The 20,521-nt window shown below is 48.9% G+C and overlaps 1 protein-coding gene across 2 annotated transcripts in view; it reads left to right on the top strand.

Annotated features, from left to right (window-relative positions):
• zmynd10 (zinc finger, MYND-type containing 10) overlaps nucleotides 1-20,521 on the top strand; it is a 109,409-nt gene that overhangs the window by 13,539 nt on the left and 75,349 nt on the right. Inside the window, exons 1-3 of one of the 2 annotated variants that reach the window (XM_038810738.1) lie at nucleotides 1,089-1,235; nucleotides 4,654-4,762; nucleotides 8,797-8,913. In XM_038810738.1, the coding sequence (XP_038666666.1) occupies nucleotides 1,135-1,235; nucleotides 4,654-4,762; nucleotides 8,797-8,913 (327 nt within the window). In that variant the 5' untranslated portion in view covers nucleotides 1,089-1,134. Of the gene's footprint in view, nucleotides 1-1,088; nucleotides 1,236-4,653; nucleotides 4,763-8,796; nucleotides 8,914-20,521 lie in introns of those variants that run through there. The other variant, XM_038810739.1, reaches the window with a different exon arrangement.

The following is a 20,521-nucleotide window of genomic DNA, read 5'->3' as shown; positions in this document are numbered from 1 at the left end:
GGTGAGAATATGGATTCCAGTTGCAACAATTGTAAAATTTGCAGCACTTGCCCATCGTGTGTACTAAAAATTCTGGCATCCAACAGACTTCGTGACAAGGCATATGATAACCTTTATGAACTTTATAAAGTCATCTGCACACTATCAGTTACTCAAGTCCAATGTGAGAGGACATTTTCAAAGCTAAAGATCATAAAGACAAGGTTAAGAAATTCGCTGTCTGAGGAGAATTTGGAATCGTACATGTTGCTATCCATTGAAAAGGAATTGTTAGATTAATTGGATGCAGAAGCAATTATTGGCAGATTCGCACAATCATCTAGCGAACACAAACGATTGCTCTTAATATAGTGGACTGCATGCAATGCTCTATTGTGCTTTTGAACTATCTGTTAATGTGTAAATTGTGCAGTAAACTATTTAAAAATATCAACCAATTACTTAAAATTAATAAAATAAATAAAAAATTGAATTATAACATTCTGTATTTACATTTGTTATCTACTGCCAGTAATATGGTTTAGCTGGTTTAGCTCACAAGGCTAATCGCTGGCTTTTAAAGCAGACCAAGCAGGCCAGCAGCACGGTTCGATTCCCGTACCAGCCTCCCCGGACAGGCGCCGGAATGTGGCGACTAGGGGCTTTTCACAGTAACTTCATTGAAGCCTACTCGTGACAATAAGCGATTTTCATGTTTCATGTTTCATATGTGCAGTAATTACTAAGAAATACACATTTTTTCCACAAACATTTTAATTGTACCCTTTATTCCATATGTATTTTTTGAAAATTTTATTTATTCGTTATGAAAATTAAATGATAGCATTGTAGTTGTGGGTGGGCCCCCTTTGTCTCCTGGCAACCAATATTTTTAGACCCAGTCGCCACTGGTTGTAAGACTTCTTACTGTGCTCTCCCCAGTCCAACGCCGGCATCTCCACATCGTAACTCTCCAAGACAGGGCGGGGCTCCTTTAGAGCACGCCCACAACTGGGCAGCCTCCACTTGGACACGCCCCTGGTTGAGCGTCTCCGCCCACAGCCTTCCCTCCGTCGCGCCCGCCCCCGAGCGGCACATGCGCGGTGCCGTGTATTTGGGTTGCTATGGGAACCGTTGTACCGTTGGAGCCGGCAGATGGCGGCTGGGCTGCGATCGGCCGTGGTCCTCCCGGTGGAGGCTGAAGGATACACGCAGAGTTTGCAGGAGTTCCCGCTCAAAGACATCGGCAGCGCCCGGTGAGGGACTGGAGAGAGTGAAACGGGAGAGGAGAAAGAGACCCGGGGAGAAGGGGAGGGGGAAGAGGAGGGTGAACCTGGGGGAGGCGGATGGGAATGATTCTTGGGAGGGGTGCGATTTTGGGGGAAGTGATTCTTGTCAGGAGGGGAATGAATCTTGGGGAGGGGGGGAGGAGTGATGTTAGGGTCAGTGATCCTGGTGGGGAGTGATCCTGGCGGGGAGTGATCGTTGTGGGGGGGGGGGGGGAAGGACGTGATCGCTGCGGGGCGGGGGAGAGAGTGATCCTGGTGGAATGGGCGGGCGGGGGTGATCCTTGCGGGGGGGGGGGGGGGGGGGAGAGTGATCGGGGGGGGGGGGGGAGAGAAAATTCTCCTTGGCGGAGGTAGTGTCCTTTTTGGGGGAGGGGAGAGAGATCCTGGGGGGTGGAGAGTGGTCCTTGGGGTGGGGGGTGGGGAGTGTTCTTTGTGGGATAGTGATGTGTGTTTCACAGTCCTATCTGTAAACGTAGTTTTTTGCTGTTTGTTCTCAATAAATTACAATCATGAATTAAAATCATCTGCAATGACTTCTCTCCCAATTCCTGCTCCATTATCTTGCGAATCTTCCAAGAATCTAGCCCCCTCCAATTTCTCATCAAGAAGCTTCATCTGAAAATTGAAAGTCAGGTTTCACGTATGTGCTGACAATATCCAGCTCTCGCTCATTGCACTTTTCTCAAACCCTCCACTTTCTATAAATTGTCCAATACTAGATGTGTAGAAATTTCCTCCAACAAATATTGGGAAGACATGAGCCATAACCCATCAACCGACTTTACCTCCCTGACAAACATTGTGAGCTGAACGAATTTTGGTGCCATATTTTACCTCAAGATGAACTCTGGCCACCGTGTCAGCCCTGCCTCAATTGATAGCAAACTTGCCTCTGAATCAGAAGATTCTGGATTCAAGTTCCCCTTCAGGACTTGAGCACACAATTCAAGGCTGGCACTACTATGCAGTGCTGACTAAGTGCTGCACTCCCAGCTGTGCTGTATCTCAGGGGAGATATTGAACCAAAGCCCTGACTGCCCTTTCAGGTGGACATAAAAGATCTCATGGCAATATTTCAAAGAAGAGGATAGAAATTATCCTGTTTTTTTTGGCTTATATTTATCAACCAACATCACAAAAACAGATAATCTGGTCTCGTTGCTATTTGTGGGAGCTTGCTGTGTAAAAATTGACTGTGTTACAACAGTAACCATATTTCAAAAGTGCTTCATTGGCCGTACTATGATTTGAGATGTCCGGTGGTCATGAAAAGCGCGATATAAATGCAATTTTCTATATCTGTGCAATCACAAAGACAACCTACTTCCACCTCTAATATCATCTGACTCTGCCTCCATGTCAACTCTGCTGCTGATAAAACCCTCACCCTTGCCTTTGTTACTTCAGGACTTGACTTTTCTAATGTCTCCTGGTTGGCCTCCCATTTTCAATCTTATAGTACAACAGTAATTACCTCAAAAACATCCTCAATGATTGTAGAGTACTTTGAGCTGTTCTATGGCCATAAAAGGTGCTATGCAAATGTATGTCTCCTTTTTTTTAGCTTTTTTTATGTCTTGTGAATCGGTAGTGTTCTGAGATAATATTATGCATGAATCCTGATCTCAAGTGCATACTCATGGTACCCACAGCTAGTGTCACCAAGATGTCACATGTGAACTTCCTGTCTCCATCTTCTACCCATGACATTGCATATTTTATTTTATGAACATCAGTGGTAGTAAGAATAATGGAATCATTACTAAAGGGGGAGATAGAAGAACATCTAGAAATTAGAAATATAATATTGAATAGTCAGCATGGATTTCAAAAGGGAAAACTTTGCTTGGACAACTTCATTGATTGTTTCGAGGAGGTAACAGAGAGTAGTCAATGGTAATGTTGTAGATGAAATATTTAGATTTTTGAAATGTCTGATAAGGTGCCCCATAATACACAAATGGATAATGTTAGTGAATGTGGAGTCGGGGACAAGTCACAGGATGGATTGCTGGCTGACTTCAAGACAGAAAGCAGTGAGTGGGAATAAAGGGTAGTTATTTAGAACTGCAGAAGGTGGGAAGTGGTATTCCATGAGGTTCAGTGTTGGGACCACTGCTGTTCACAATTTACATTAGCAAATTGGACTTTGACAAATCAAGAACACAATTTCTAAATTTGTTGATGATGCCAAATTGGGGGAGAGGGGATGGTCAACACTGAAGAGGGCTGCAACACATGACAGGAGGACATTAACAATCATGCAGAATGAGTATATAATTGGCAAATGCAGTTAAACACAGATAAATGTGAGGTATCACATTTTGGTAAGAATAGGAAGGTCACTTAAATTACTTGGAAGATGCAAGACTAGGTGGGGTGGAGAAACAGGGATCTCGGAATACACAGGTTAGCAAGGTCATATTTAAAAAAAACAAGCACTGGACTTTATTTCTAGAGGGATAGAATTTAAAAATAGGGACGTTATGCTAAACCTAGATCAAACCTTGGCTGTACTGCACTTAGAACACTATGTGCAATTCTGGTCACCATGATATAAAAGGGATATTATAGAGGCACTGGGGAGAGTGCAGAGAAGATTGACAAATATGATACCAGAAAAGTGTTGGTATACATATCAGGAAAGAATTGCCAGGCTGATTCTCTTTTCTCTTGAGAAAGAAAGCTAATGGGTGATCGAGTAGAGTTCTTTACAATTATGAATAGTTTGAAAGAGTGGGCACAGAGTGTTTCCTCATGTGCAGAAGAGCATAACTGTTGGCCATCAATACAAGATAAACATGCAAGAAATTACGAGGAAAGTCAGGAGAAACATCTTTGCGCAATGAATGCTGAGATTGTGGAACCTGTAACCACAAGGCGTGGTTGAAGTAAATAGTGTGGATGCATTTAAGGGGATGAGGGGAAGGGAATAATAACACTCTAATAATCTTTATTAGTGTCACAAATAGGCTTACATTAATGCTGCAATTAAGTTACTGTGAAAATCCCCTAGTAACCACACTCAGGTGCCTGAGTATACTGGGGTATACTGAGGGAGAATTCAGAATGTCCAAATAACCTAACAAGCACCCGGAGAAAACCCACGCAGGCATGGGGAGAACATGCAGACTCTGCACAGACAGTGACCCAAGTGGGAATTGAACCCGGGTCCCTGGAGCTGTGAAGCAGCAGCGCTAACCATTGTGCTACCATGCCACCCACAGAGGGCTATGATGGTGGATTTAGATGAAAAAAGATGGGAGGAGATTCACATGGAGCATGAACACTGGCATGGACGTATGCTGTATATCCTGTGTAATCCACGTTGATCTCTTGACTATCTATCTAAACCCTTTTTTCTAAATGGACTGATTGTTCACAGATGGTTCAGACAACATGAGTACATCGAGAAGCTGAATATGCAGGCCATCATCGATGCCACTGCTGACCAGGATGAATTTGTTAAGGAGACCATTTACACTCATGGGAAGGTAGGGATCTCTTTTTTTTTTAAAATAATTTTTATTGAGAAATTTTGATTTTATACAACAATAACGCACCTTAGTAAAATACCGAAAATAACAATAATATTAACAATCATATACATTCGCCCCATCCCCATGAACAACCCAGCATTTTAACAACAACGCAAATTAACACACTATAAAGTTACAGAATAAACACTACAATAATGCCCCCCCCCCCCCGGGTTGCTGCTGCTATTGACCCAGTTACCTATCTCTGAGCCAGGAAGTCCAGAAAAGGCTGCCACCGTTTATAGAACCCTTGTGTTGATCCTCTCAGGGCAAATTTGACCTTTTCCAATTTTATAAATCCCGCCATGTCACTGATCCAGGTCTCCACGCTTAGGGGCCTCGCATCCTTCCACTGTAGCAGAATCCTTCGACGGGCTACTAGGGACGCAAAGGCCAGGACCCCGGCCTCTTTCGCCTCCTGCACTCCTGGCTCCACCCCAACCCCAAAAATCGCGAGTCCCCACCCTGGCTTGACCCTGGATCCAACCACCCTCGACACCGTCCCCGCCACCCCCTTCCAGAATTCTTCCAGTGCTGGGCATGCCCAGAACATATGGGTGTGGTTTGCAGGACTCCCCGAACATCTGGTGCACCTGTCCTCACCCCCAAAGAACCTACTCATCCTAGTCCCGGACATGTGGGCCCGCTGCAGCACCTTAAATTGGATGAGACTAAGCCTCGCACATGAGGAGGAAGAGTTGACTCTCTCCAAGGCCTCCGCCCAAGTCCCGTCCTCTATCTGCTCCCCGAGTTCCTCCTCCCATTTAGCCTTCAGCTCCTCCACTGACGACTCCTCCACCTCCTGCATTACCTTATAGATGTCAGACACCTTCCCCTCTCCTACCCACACCCCCGAAAGCACTCTGTCCATTGTCCCCTGCGAGGGCAGCAAAGGGAATCCCTCTACCTGTCGCCTAGCAAACGCCTTTACCTGCAGGTATCTGAACATGTTCCCCTGGGGAAGGCCAAATTTATCTTCCAGTTCCCCCAGGCCCGCAAACCTCCCGCCAATAAACAGGTCCCTCAATTTGCTGATGCCCGCCCTTTGCCATCCCCTGAATCCCCCATCCGTGTTCCCCGGGATGAACCGATGGTTGCCACCCAGTGGAGCCTCCATCGAGCCCCCTGTTTCCCCCCGATGCCGTCTCCACTGTCCCCAGATTCTTAGGGTCGCCGCCACCACCGGGCTCGTGGTATACCTCTTGGGGGAGAGCGGCAACGGTGCCGTTACCATGGCACCCAGGCTCGTACCTCTACATGACGCCATCTCCATTCTTTTCCACGCCGCCCCTCCCCCCCTCCATCACCCATTTACGCACCATTGACACATTGGCTGCCCAATAGTACCCCAGAAGGTTGGGCAGCGCCAGCCCGCCTCTATCCCTTCCTGGTAGGGATCTCTTTTAAGGAGAAAGAACAAGTTCATTTTTCAGGTATGCACTGTCGGTCGGATTCTGACAAAAGGTGTGCATCAATGCTCCCTTCAAAATCTCATTGTTATAGATAGTACCATTAATTTTTTTCCATGACCTCACATGCATGCAATTTAACGGGAAATGTGCACCCGAAAAACTAACCTCTCCACCTTTGTTATTGATGTTTTTAGACTTCTACTGTCTTTCCAACATTTCATGTTTTAAATTTCAGATGTACAGAATTAATTGTGTGGTTTTTAAAAATTTGTACTGCTGATTTGCTTCATTGTTTGAGCTGCTTGTGTAATACCAACGTCCTCATAGCGCTTAGGACCTGGGTTTGACCCCGCCCCCGGTTCACTGTCCATATGGAGTTTGCACATTCACCCTGTGTTTGCATGCCTCCCCCTCCCCCACACAACCGAAAGATGTGCAGGGTAGGTGGATCGGCCATGCTAAATTGCCCCTTAATTGGAAAAAAAAGAATTGAGTACTTTAAATTAAAAAGAAGGATCATTTACATTCCTCATTGTGGAATCGTGGGAAAAGCATTGACCACTTGGAGAAATCAATATGATTGGGGAGTTTGTTCATATTTCTACTAATTTGCTTTTGAAACCACACCCTGCACATATATCCCACTTCTCTATCTTTACTGGGAAATACAATTATTCCCACTGTTAATATGCTCCTTTGATACAAAGATTGGTGGAGTTGCAGATAGTGAGGAGGACTGTCAGAGAATACAACAAAATATAGATAGATTGGAAAGTTGGGCAGAGAAATGGCAGATGGCGTTCAATCCAGGCAAATGCGAGGTGATGCATTTTGGAAGATCAAATTCAAGAGCGGACTATATGGTCAATGGAAGGGTCCTGGGGAAAATTGATGTACAGAGAGATCTGGGAGTTCAGGTCCATTGTACCCTGAAGGTGGCAACGCAGGTTGATAGAGTGGTCAAGAAGGCATACAGCATGCTTGCCTTCATCGGACGGGGTATTGAGTACAAGAGTCGGCAGGTCATGTTACAGTTGTATAGGACTTTGGTTAGGCCACATTTGGAATACTGCGTGCAGTTCTGGCCGCCATATCACCAGAAGCATGTGGATGCTTTGGAGAGGGTGCAGTGGAGGTTCACCAGGATGTTGCCTGGTATGGAGGGGGCTAGCTATGAAGAAAGATTGAGTAGATTAGGATTGTTTTCATTGGAAAGACGGAGGTTGAGGGGGGACCTGATTGAGGTCTACAAAATTATGAGAGGTATGGACAGGGTGGATAGCAACAAGCTTTTTCCAAGAGTGGGGGTGTCAGTTACAAGAGGTCACGATTTCAAAGTGAGAGGGGGAAAGTTTAAGGGAGATGTGTGTGGAAAGTTTTTTACGCAGAGGTGGTGGGTGCCTGGAACGCTTTTCCAGCGGAGGTGGTAGAGGCGGGCACGATAGCATCATTTAAGAGGCATCTAGACGGGTATATGAACGGGCGGGAACAGAGGGAAGTAAACCTTGGAAAATAGGAGACAGGTTTAGATAAAGGATCTGGATCGGCGCAGGCTGGGAGGGCCGAAGGGCCTGTTCCTGTGCTGTAATTTTCTTTGTTCTTTGTCTTTGTTCTTTCCAAACATGCAGTTCACATTTTAAAACTATTTGGACGACTGCATTTCTGAAGCTACTTGAGTGACTGCATCTTTAAAATTTACTCCGATTACCCCATTTTCCAAAGACAGAGTCCTTTCATCACAACAATATTTCAGCAATTGAATTAGTAAAGCAATTCTTATTAGAATAATCCACAATCATTTTATTTTATCCACAATCTTGAGGAGACATCATTCTTCTCATATCTGGTGATATTCATTTTGCACAAATTCCTTCATAACAGGATACATAGAACCATAGAATCATAGAATAGTTACAGCACAGTGCTTCTTTGGTCCATTCTGGTTTAATTCCACTCCCCTGCCCTTTCCGTAGCCCTCAATTTTATTTTATTTTAAGGGATTTATCAATTCCATTTTGAAAACCCAGATTGTGTCTACATCGCCACACTCTCAGATATCGGTCATTACACTCGATTGGTCGCCCTGATATACACATTGATCCTGTTTCTTAATCGAAACTAAAATAGCTTATCAGATCAGTCATTCACTTGTTTGTTATTTGTGAGAGCTTCCACAGATCAACTATTACACTTGACAAACGATTCAGTTAAATGCTACGTAAACATGAGCTTTATTATTGTCTTTCTCCCTCCCTCCAAAGGAATGTTAGTCTACTGGGTCCTGCATCCCTCTAACCGTTGCTGTCAACAACATTATGTGTACTTCAGGTGCTAAATACCTAAATATCACCAGCTGTGAATTGATTTGTAAGTTCAGTCTTTTTTGCCAGTCTCGAAAACAGCAGGGGTTTTAACTGACTAGTATTGTGTTTTCTGATCCCAAATTACAATTCCAGATTGCCGACCTGTTGGAATTTGAATTATGGCGCATAGCCTTCTTGCTGTCTAATCCTTGCACTGAGTTGAGTGCTCCTATGGGATTTTATAGCTGTCATTTCTATCTTGATTTCATTACAGGTCCCCACATTGATTCATGAACTCATCGCTGTGGAAGTCTGGAAGCAGAAGGTGTTTCCTGTGTTGTGTCAGCTCCAGGATTTCACCCCGAAGAGCACATTCCCCATATATATTGTGGTGAGTGAAACTGTCCACTGGATTTCTTCACAGTCACTGTCAATGAATTGAATCTTGCCCATATTAATTTAGAGCTAACTTTTCAAAGCTGCTGTAAGAAGATTTGGCAGTGTACCAGACAACAGGATGTATGATCCATTCAGATTTCAGAGTAAGAAAATTAAAGTTTCTATATGGGAGAAGGAAAGAGTTCCGTCTTGGATCATATAACTCCTGCACTGCATATAAAATAGCCTTCTGTTATAATTTCTAATTATAATTATAAGGGGCAACACGGTAGCATGGTGGTTAGCATAAATGCTTCACAGCTCCAGGGTCCCAGGTTCGATTCCCGGCTGGGTCACTGTCTGTGCGGAGTCTGCACGTCCTCCCCGTGTGTGCGTGGGTTTCCTCCGGGTGCTCCGGTTTCCTCCCACAGTCCAAAGATGTGCGGGTTAGGTGGATTGGCTATGCTAAATTGCCCGTAGTGTCCTAAAAAGTAAAAGGTTAAGGGGGGGGGGGGGGGGGGGTTGTTGGGTTACGGGTATAGGGTGGATACGTGGGTTTAAGTAGGGTGAACATTGTTCGGCACAACATTGAGGGCCGAAGGGCCTGTTCTGTGCTGTACTGTTCTACTTCTACTTCTACAATAATAATTATACTAGCGAAAGAGCCCTGAACATCCTAGGCATAAAGTCTGTGATTATGGGTTGGGGCGGCAGCGGGGAGGTGTAAACCAATGCCTTAGTGACTCATTGGCAATCACATTTGATGAACAGAAGGGAAGGGATGCAAGGCCTTCCTGCACATGTGTCACACATGTGTCCATTCCTCAGTGGAGAAGGGCAGATTGCGGGCCTTAATAAAGTGGGTAAGCTGGGTGACAGAGGTCATCGTGGATAGCCCAAAGTCGGTCACCTTGCGCGCTGGCGCTTGTGCCGTGGGAGATTGTTTGGGATGTGGGGTAGATGTGGAGGGAGCAGCGCCTTACCGTGTCAGGGTGGACGAACCTCTCCGTGCTCCCGGAGTCAAAAAAAAAAGGGGTCTCATGCCCGTTGACCCGGACGACCATCATTGAGTTTTTAAGGTGCTTTGGCTGCGACTGGTCGAGGGTGATTGCGCCCAGCTGCGGGTAGCTGGCGTGGTAGGCGGTATCGGGGTCACAAAATGGCGGCTCCTATGAGTCGCACGTGTCGGGCTGGGTCGAAGATGGCGACCAAGATGGCCGCCCCCATCAGTCGCACGTGTCGGTCGGTGTCGGAGCCGACGGCCAAGATGGCGGCCTCAATGAGTCGTACATGTCGGCTGGTGTTGGAGCAGGCGGCCAAGATGGCGGCCCCCACAAGTCGTACGAGGCTGATGACGTGTCTGAAGGGGGCGTTCCGGGCAGGTACGCAGCCCCATTGCGGGGTCTGCGGGCCTGCGAGTCCATGGGTCGGGCCTGGTGAGTTTTCGATTTCTGGGCTTTAGGTCGGCCCAGACAGACTCTGGCGAAGTGTCCCTTTTTCCCACAGGTGCTGCACGTCACTGTGCGGACTGGGCAACGCTGCCGGGGGTGTTGACCCTGGCCGCAGAAGTAGCAATGCGGTTCCCCGGGCTGGACTGGCAGCCGCATGGCACAGGCCTGTGACGTAGTCGGGGCAGACGGGGGCTGCGATGGTGGTGTCCACGAGGGGTTTGCCGGGCACGCAAGGAACGCACTGAGGCTCTGTTAGGCCACCTCTAACGAGGAAGCTAGCTTTACTGAGTCCCGTAGGTCAGAGGTCCCATTTTCCAGCAAGCGCTGCCTCATATAGTTCGATCGGACCCCAACCACATAGGTGTCCCGGATCTGTAGGTTCATATGTTCCTCCGCCGTCACATCCCGATAGCTGCAGTTCCTCGCGAGTAGGGTCAGTGTTTTCAGGTACTCGTCTAGCGATTCCCAGGCGCATTGGTGGCAAGTAGTGAGAAGTTGTCGGGCGTACACCTCGTTTACGGGCTTCACAAAATCGCCTTGAGGGTTGCGACCGCCGCCTTGTACTTGGCAGCTTCCTTGATCATCACGGAGATTCGATGGCTCACCTGAGCGTGGAGGAGTCGCAGCTTGAGGGTTTCAGTGGGAGACGTTGAGGAGTCGAGGTAGGCCTCGAAGCAGCAAAGCCAATGTTCGAAGCTCTCCCTGGCCACTGACGCGCGCGCATCGAGTTCGAGCTTTTCTGGCTTTAGAGCTGCTTCCATGGTGCTGTCGATGGATAATAAATTGTTATACCGTCAATTCACTCTGAGACCATGAGAACGAGTGAACATTATGCTTTATTATGCATGAACACGCCTGCCAGAGTCGGCTGTACAAATCAGTGCCACCCACAGGTGGCCGGTCTATATATGGCCCGGGCCACTGGGGTTCCAGTACAGTACCTGGAAGTAGCCGCATCATCACTTCCAGATCATAGGTCACATCATTATACAAACAGCTGATGCATTAGGTGAATACATTCACCACACTGAGGAAGAGAGAAAATATTATGAGGTTTAAGATCTTTGAAATGTCTGCCATGCCCAGATAAAATGTATCCCGGGCTGCTAAGAGAAGCAAGGGAGGAAATACTGACGACAGAGATGGTGCCAGACTAGTAGACTGCGAACAATGTACCGTTTGTTTAAAAGGTAAAGATGGGATAGACCGAGCAATTACAGACCAGTCAGCTAACCTTGTGTGGTGGGCATGTTATTGGAATACGTTTTGAGGGTCTGTATAACTCACTTAAAAATGCACAGATTATTTTAGCACATTCAGTATGGATTTGTTAAGAGAAGGTCACGTCTGAACAAGCTGATTGATTTTTGACTGAGGATGTAACGAGGATCAATGAAGGCAGCTTGTTTGATGTAGTCTGCATGGATTTGAGCAAGGCTTTTGACAAGGTCCCACGTGGCAGACTTGTCAGAAAACTAAGAGCCCATGGGATCCAAGGGCAAGTAGAAAGTTGAAAAAATTTGCTCCTTGGCAGGAAACAAAGGGTAGTGGTCGGCAGGTGTTTCGTGACAGGAAGGTTGTTTTCAGCCAGAGTTCCGCAGGGCTCTGTATTGGGTCTCTTGTTTTTTGTGTTCAGTAGCAATCTGTTAGACTAGTTAGGTCAAGAGTATGATTAAGAACTGTAATGAACTCCAATTGGCTTTATTGGTTGGCCAATTGGAGTATGAGCTCCCTCAATGATAGCTCATTGAGGGGGCCCATATAATCACCTGTGCAGGCTTTGTGAGCCAGTCTTAAGTTGACTGGACTGCTAGCAGCACTGTTTGTAGCTGCTCCTGTAATATCGTTATTGTAAATAAATATTGATGTGGTGACGGAACTCCTGCCTCCCGTTGATTACTACAAGAACTCTGCAGATGGTAAAAAAATTGGCCCTTTAGTTGATAATGAGTAAGAAAACTGTAGACTGCAGGAAGATATCAGTGGGCTGGTCAGGTGGCAGAAAAGAGGCAAATGGAATTAAATCTGGGCATGTGTGAGGGAAAAGAAGACAAGGGAGTACAATAAATAGTAAGATGCTGAGGACTGTAGAAGAAGTGGGCAGCACGGTAGCATAGTGATTAGCACAATTGCTTCACAGCTTCAGGGTCCCAGGTTCGATTCCCGGCTTGGATAACTGTCTGTGCGGAGTCTGCATGTTCTCCCCGTGTGTGCGTGGGTTTCCTCTGGGTGCTCCGGTTTCCTCTCACAGTCCAAAGATGTGCAGGTTAGATGGATTGGCCATGCTAAATTGCCCTCTGTGTCCAAATTTGCTCTTAGTGTTGGATGGGGTTACTGTGTTATGGGGATAGGATGGAGGTGTTCAATTGGGAAGGGCGCTCTTTCCAAGAGCCGGTGCAGACTCGATGGGCCGAATGGCCTCCTTCTGCACTGTAAATTCTATGAATCTATGAACCAAAGGGCATGACTATAGAGATATATGGGCCAAATGTGGGCAAGTGGGACTAGCTTAGTGATAGAAACTGGGCAGCATGAACAAGCTGGGCCAAAGGGCCTGTTTCCATGCTGTAAACATCTATGATTCTATGAACAGATGGACCTTAAAATGTATGTCCACAGGTTGCAGCACAGATAGGATGATTAAAAAGGCATATGGGATATTTCCCTTTATTAGGCTGCGCAAAGAACCTCAGAGCAGGGAGGTTATGCTGGAACTATGTAAACTACTACAAAGGATATGATGGCACTAAAGAGGGTATGATGGGATTTACAGGGATGGTGCCAAGATTGGAGAATCTATGAGGAAAGATTGAATAGGCTCAGGTTGTTTCCTTTTGAACACAACAGACTGAGGAAAGTCTGAATTGAAATGTAAAAGTTATGAGAGGCCTGGATAGATTAGATAGTAAGGAGCCATGATTTGCTTTAGCAGCCAGATCACAGAGAGCATAACTATGGATTAATTGGACAAGTATTAGAGAGAAGCTAAGGAGATATTTCTTTCAACCAGAGGGCGATGGGGATCTGAAACTCACACTTGAAAGGGTGCTTGAGGCAAAATCCTCATTGCCTATAAAAAGAATATGGGTATACACTTGAAGTGCTGCAACCTACAGGACAACAGACCAGCAACTGGAAAGTAGGATTGGTTGAATAGCTCTTCCTTGGCTGGCACAGACATGTTGAACTGAATGACTGCCTTCTGTGCCACAAATTTTCCATATTTCTATAACAAAACAAGTATAACATGCCTCTGCTGTTTACTACATTGCATTCAATGCTCCTACCTGGTGCCTGTGTGGTTTGATATTATGCATGGTCGATAATACTGTGGCACCAAAGGGCCTGAGTGAAACTAAAGCCATTATGGATCAGGGAAAGCACTCTAATGGCTGGAGTTATATCTGGCAAAAGGAAGATAGTTGTGATTATTGGGAGCCTCATTTTAGCTTTAGATTTGACTATATTCATCAATGACATTTCCTCCATCATAAATGATAATTGCACAATGTTCAGTCCTAATTCAATAGATAATTCAGCAATCCATGTCAACATACAACAAATCTCGACTGCATTCAGCCTGAGCTGATAAAGTGGCAAGATCAGTTTTAACAAGAGAGACCATTCAATAGAAACACAAGAACAGCAATAGGTATTTCAACTCCTTGAACATTTTCCACCATTCAATTACATTATGACTGATCAGTATCTTTAATCCATCAACCTGCCTTCATTCTATATCCTTTTATACCCTTGTCTAGCAGAAACCTATCAACCTCTGATTTAAAATTACTGATTGAGTTAACATCTACTGATTTTAGTGAGAAGGTGTTGTCTCACTGCCTGAGAGTGTGGTGGAGACAGGTTCAATTGAAGAACAACAAAGGGAATTAGACTGTTTTCTGAAATGGAAGAATGTACAGGGTTACAGGGAGAAGACGGGGGAATGGCACGAGGTGAACTGCTTGTTCAGAGAGCCAGTGTAGGTGCGACAGTTGCACGGCCTCCTTATATACTTTGATAATGCTGTGAGTTCCACATTCCCGTCATCTTTTTGTGTGAAGAAATGTTTCCTAACTGTGGTAAACCACTGTTGCACCTCTATTAGAGGATGTATGGTAGGACCTGTACTACAGGTATGTTGGTAGTCCCTGAGTATAAATATGTGTGTCCTCCATGCTGCAGCCATTTCGCCAGCTGCTGTGGGAGGCCACACATCTTCGAGCAATAAAGCCTCAGTTGTATCCAACTCAAGTGTTTGTGCAATTGATCGTGCATCAATTTATTGCTCTACGATTTTCAAAAGATGGACCTCCGTATCAAACCGGATCGCCTGCAGCTGGATCTGCATTCAAGCAACGCCAAAGAGAACTTTCAACACTGGCTAGCTTGTTTCGAGGCGTACATCAACTCGGCGCCCAGTCCTGTCTCGGAGGCGCAGAAGATACAGATCCTGTACTCAAGGTTGAGCTCCAGCATCTTTCCGCTAATCCAGGACGTGCCAAACTACGCCAAAGCCATGGCACTTCTCAAAGAGAATTATGCTCAGAAGACGAACACGCTCTTCGCCAGGATGTACTCGCCACTCGCTCTCAACTCCCTGGTGAGTCCATAGAAGACTTCTGGCGGGCCCTAATCCCACTAGTCCGGGACTGTGACTGTCAGGCCGTTACGGCCACTGAACATTCAAACCTCCTTATGCGGGACGCGTTTGTTACGGGGATTGGGTCGGACCTCATACGCCAGCGACTATTAGAAGGGGCCACGCTCGACCTAGCAGAGACGAAGAAACTAGCGCTCTCTATGACTGTTGCCTGACGCAACATTCAGGCCTACACCCCCAGCCACGCGGCCCACCCCTCCTACGCATCATGGACCCCACAGACGGCCGCTCCAGCGGGAGCCTTATCCGGCCAATACGCCTGCGCCATGCGCCAGCCAGCGAACCCCGGGAGTCCCCAATGTTACTTTTGCGGCCAGCAGAAATACCCCCACCAACGCTGCCCGGCCTGCGTAGCCCTTTGTAAGGCATGCAGCAAGAAGGGGCACTTCGCCGCGGTGTGCCAGGCCCATGCAGTCGCCGCTATCGCCCCCACCCCCCTCGTTTACGGACAATGGGCACCACTATCTTCACCTCCCCGGACAACGCGCGGCCAGTGGGCGCGCCGTCTTCTCCCTCTCAGACCATGCGTGGCAAGTGGGCGCCGGCATCTTCCCCTCTGAGCAATAAGTGCGGCCCATGGGCGCCGCCATCTTGTTCAACCCCCGCCACGTGCAGCCCATGGGCGCCGCCATTTTGTCCTCCTCAAGATCTTCAGGCGCCACCATCTTATCTCCCCACGGCACATGGGCACCGCCAGTGTTCCAGGACCTGTGCCCTCCGGGCTCCCCATCATCCGACACCATCGACGACCGACCACGACTCGCCTCAGTGACCATCGACCAGTCTCGCCCGCACAACCTGGCCACCGCATCGACCAGTGATAAAATCAACGGACACATGACCTCTTGCCTGCTGGACTCCGGGAGCACCGAAAGCTTCATCCACCCAGATATGGTAAGGCGCTGCTCCCTTGCGGTATACCCCGCCAACCAAAGAATCTCCCTCGCCTCTGGATCCCATTCCGTGGCAATCCGGGGGTACTGTACGGTCACACTCACGGTCCAGGGCGTAGAATTCAGCGGCTTCCGCCTCTATGTCCTCCCTAACCTCTGCTCTGCCCTACTACTCGGCCTGGACTTCCAGTGCAACCTCCAGAGCCTAACCCTGAAATTCTAACACCCCTCACTGTGTGCGGCCTCGCGGCCCTAAAGGTCGATGCGCCTTCCCTCTTCGCAAACCTAACCTTGGATTGCAAACCCGTCGCCACCAGGAGCAGACGGTGCAGCACCCAGGACAGGACCTTCAGGTCCGAGGTCCAACGGCTGCTTCGGAAAGGCAACATCAAGGCCAGCAACAGCCCCTGGAGAGCCCAAGTGGTAGTAGTTAAAACTGGGGTGAAACACAGAATGGTCATGGACCACAGGCAGACCATCAATCGGTACACGCAGCTCGATACACACTCGGTAGACGCAGTACCCTCCCACGCATATCTGATATGGTCAGTCAGATTGCACAGGACCGGGTCTTCTCAACTGTAGGCCTCAAATCTGCCTACCACCAGCTCCCCATTTGTAAATCGGACCGTCCAGACACTGCTTTTGAGGCAGACGGCCGCCTCCATCACTTCCTCAGGGTTCCCTTCAGCGTCACCAATGGGGTCTCGGTCTTCCAAAGGGAGATGGACCGAATGGTCGACTGGTATGGTTTGCGGGCCACCTTTCCGTACCTAGACAACGTCACCATCTGCGGCCATGATCAGCAGGACCACGACGCCAACTTTGCCAAATTTCTCTACATCGCCACTCTCCTAAACCTCACCTACAACAAGGAGAAGTGCGTGTTTAGCACGACCCGCTTAGCCATCCTCGGCTATGTGGTCCAGAACAGAGTTCTGGGGCCCGATCCCGACTGCATGCGCCCCCTCATTGAGCTCTCCCTCCCCCACTGCCCCAAGGCCCTCAAACGCTGCCTGGGGTTCTTTTCATACTATGCTCAGTGGGTCCCAAACAATGCTGACAAGGCCCGCCCACTCATCCAGTCAACCCATTTTCCCCTGACGGCCGAGGTACAACAGGCCTTCGCCCGTATCAGAGCCGATATCGCCAAGGCTGGGATGCAAGCAGTAGACGAGACACTGCCCTTTCAAGTAGAGAGTGACGCATCAGACGTCGCCCTGGCCGCCACGCTCAATCAGTCAGGCAGACCCATGGCATTCTTTTCCCGCACCCTTCATGCCTCAGAAATTCAGCACTCGTCTGTCGAAAAGGAGGCTCAAGCTATCGTTGAAGCTGTGCGGCATTGGAGGCATTACCTGGCTGGCAGGAGATTCACTCTCCTCACTGACCAACGGTTGGTAGCCTTCCTGTTCAATAACACACAGCGGGGCAAGATCAAGAATGATAAGATCTTGAGGTGGAGGATCGAGCTCTCCACCTACAATTACGAGATTTTGTATCGCCCCGGTAAGCTCAACGAGCCCCCAGACGCCCTATCCCGAGGTACATGTGCCAGCGCACAAGTAGACCGACTCCGGACCCTGCACGACAGCCTTTGTCACCCGGGAGTCACACGATTGTACCATTTCATAAAGGCCCGCAATCTGCCCTATTCCGTCGGGGAAGTATGGACAATCACGAGGGACTGCCAGGTCTGTGCGAAGTGCAAGCTGCACTTCTACCGGCCGGACCATGCGCACCTGGTGAAGGCCTCCCACCCCTTTGAGCGCCTCATCGTGGATTTCAAAGGGCCCTTCCCCTCCACCGACTGTAACACGTATTTTCTCAGTGTGGTCGATGAATACTCCAGAATCCCCTTCGCCATCCCATGCCCCGATAGGACGTCTGCCACCGTCATCAAAATCCTCAACACAGTCTTCGCTCTGTTCGGCTTCCCTGCCTACATCCACAGTGACAGGGGATCCTCATTCATGAGTGATGAGCTGCGTCAGTTCCTGCTCAGCAGGGGTATCACCTCCAGCAGGATGACAAGCTATAACCCCCTGGGAAACGGACAGGTAGAGAGGGAGAACGGGACGGTATGGAGGGCCGTCCAACTGGCCCTACGGTCCAGGAACCTCCCAGCCTCCCGCTGGCAGGAGGTCCTCCCTGATGCACTACACTCCATTCGGTCACTACTGTGCACTGCCACTAACAATACACCCCATGAACGTCTTTTTGCCTTCCCCAGGAAGTCCACATCTTGGGTGTCGCTCCCGACTTGGCTCGTAGCTCCAGGACCGTCCTGCTCCGTAGGCACGTCCGACTCCACAAGGCAGACCCGTTGGTGGAGTGGGTTCAATTGCTCCATGCAAACCACCAGTATGCCTATGTGGCGTACCCCAACGGCCGGCAGGATACTGTCTCGCTCAGGGACCTGGTACCAGCAGGTTCCACACATGCACCCCCCCCGCCCCCGCCCCGGGGCCCGGCACCACCCTCCCCTCCCCCGGCGCTCCCAGCAGCAACCCCTCCCAGGAACATCCGTCCTCCCCCTGCCCACGCCCGAGGATGAAGAGGATTCCGGCACGCTCCCGGAGTCACCGGACATCAGACCAGCATCGGCATCGCCGCCACCACTACGTCGCTCCCAATGGCACATCAAGGCCCCGGACCGGTTAAACCTCTAACGGGTCCACTGGACTTCAAAAGACACTTCTTTTTTCTCTCTATCGAATATTGTAAATGTAAAAACCTTTTTTTGTATATAGTTCTCCACTACCCCCACCAGACACAATTTTGACAGGGGGGTGAATGTGGTAAACCACTGTTGCACCTCTATTAGAGGATGTATGTAGGACCTGTACTACAGGTACGTTGGTAGTCCCTGAGTATAAATATGTGTGTCCTTCATGCTGCAGCCATTTCGCCAGCTGCTGTGGGAGGCCACACATCTTAGAGCAATAAAGCCTCAGTTGTATCCAACTCAAGTCTTTGTGCAATTGATTGTGCATCACTAACTCCTCTCCTGGATGTCTTGTTTCTGATTTTTAAGGTTATGTCTTATTGTTCTATATTCTCCCACTAACTGAAAACGTTTCTCTCTATCCATCCTGTCAATTCCTTTCAAAACCCTCAAACCTCTGTCTATTCGCCTTTTAAATTCCAGGAAGTACAAAACTGGGGCTGGATTCTCCCCTACCTGGCGTGAGGGGGGGTCCCGGCGTAGGGGAGTGGCGCCAACTACTCAGGGGTCGGGCCTCCCCAAAGGTGGGGCCAGCCCCGCGCCGGAGCAGTTGGCACCAGAAGACTGCCGCAAAAAACCGGCGCCCCCGGCAGCGGGGCTGGCCGAAAGGCTTTCGCCGGTCAGCGCATGCGTGATGTGGGTTTCTCTTCCGCTTCCGCCATGGCGGAGGCCGTGGCGGCCGCGGAAGGAGAAAGAGTGCACCCAGGGCACTGGCCCGGAGTCTGAGCAGGGGGCCCCGATCACGGGCCAGGCCATCGTGGGGGCACCCCCCGGGGTTCGATCGCCCCCCCCGGCCCGCTCGCGCCGCTGATCCCGCCGTTACAGAGGTGGCTCAAACCTCGGCGGCGGGAGAGGCCTCCCAGCGGCGGGACTTCGGCCCATCGCGGGCCGGAGAATCACCGCAGGGGCCTCGCTGATCGGGGTGGCGAGATTCCCGCCACCGCCACTTCCCGGGTGGCGGAGAATCTCTGCCACGGCGGGGGTGGGATTTTCGGCGGCCCCAGGGGGTCGGAGAATTTCGCCCCTTGTTTGTGTAATCTCTCCTCATTTTTTTTTCTCATGCCAATTTGCATTTATTTTTTTTAAATATTTTTTTATTCTCCTTTTTCACATTTTCTCCCAAATTTACACTCAACAATAAACAATAATCAGGAACAAATGTAATATCAATTCCCATATCAATAACAACGATCCCAACCTCCCACCAAACCCCAGACATTGGCCCGCATGTTAACATAAACAAATAACAAAAAGGAATCAGGAATCACCCATAGTCACCATTAACACATACAGTCCCCCTCCCCCAACCCTCCCAGCCCTCAACCCCCCTAATGTTCAATGTGATCCAAATCGCGAAAGTGCATAATGAATAACGCCCATGAATTGTAGAACCCCTCCATCCTTCCCTGTACCCGACCTGTCAATGACAGAGGGAGACCATCCCACCTTGCCAGATCAGCTTTCACTCTCCCCACCAAACTAGAAATATTGTGCCTGCTGATGCACCATCAATTGCACGCGAGGCGAGTGATTTACCAATGTCAGGCTTTAATTAACTAGAACACAGCCTGGCGATCGTCTACAGTGGAAAAGGCCGATCGTCAGGCTTCTGAGCATTTATACCTCGTTGATAGAGGCGTGGTTAACTCAGCCTCTCGGCCAATCGGTCGAGAGGCACATGACCGACCAGGGCCAATGGTAAGCCGACGTTCTGGCCCAATGGCAGACGAGTATGCAGATCATATCATCACATTCACCCCTTACGGAGAAGGAAGGCGGGGGGGGGGGGTGTGAACGAGACCCGGGGTGGGGGGGGGGGAAGAACTGATGATATGAGTAGCCGTCGGGAGAATAATTTTCTCTCCGTACCCTTGTCGAATTTGGGG

Source organism: Scyliorhinus canicula, chromosome 11, assembly GCF_902713615.1.
Source record: "Scyliorhinus canicula chromosome 11, sScyCan1.1, whole genome shotgun sequence".
Taxonomy (NCBI): Eukaryota; Metazoa; Chordata; class Chondrichthyes; order Carcharhiniformes; family Scyliorhinidae; genus Scyliorhinus; species Scyliorhinus canicula.
Note: the sequence above shows the minus strand (reverse complement) of the source record. Positions and strands in the feature narration are given on the sequence as shown.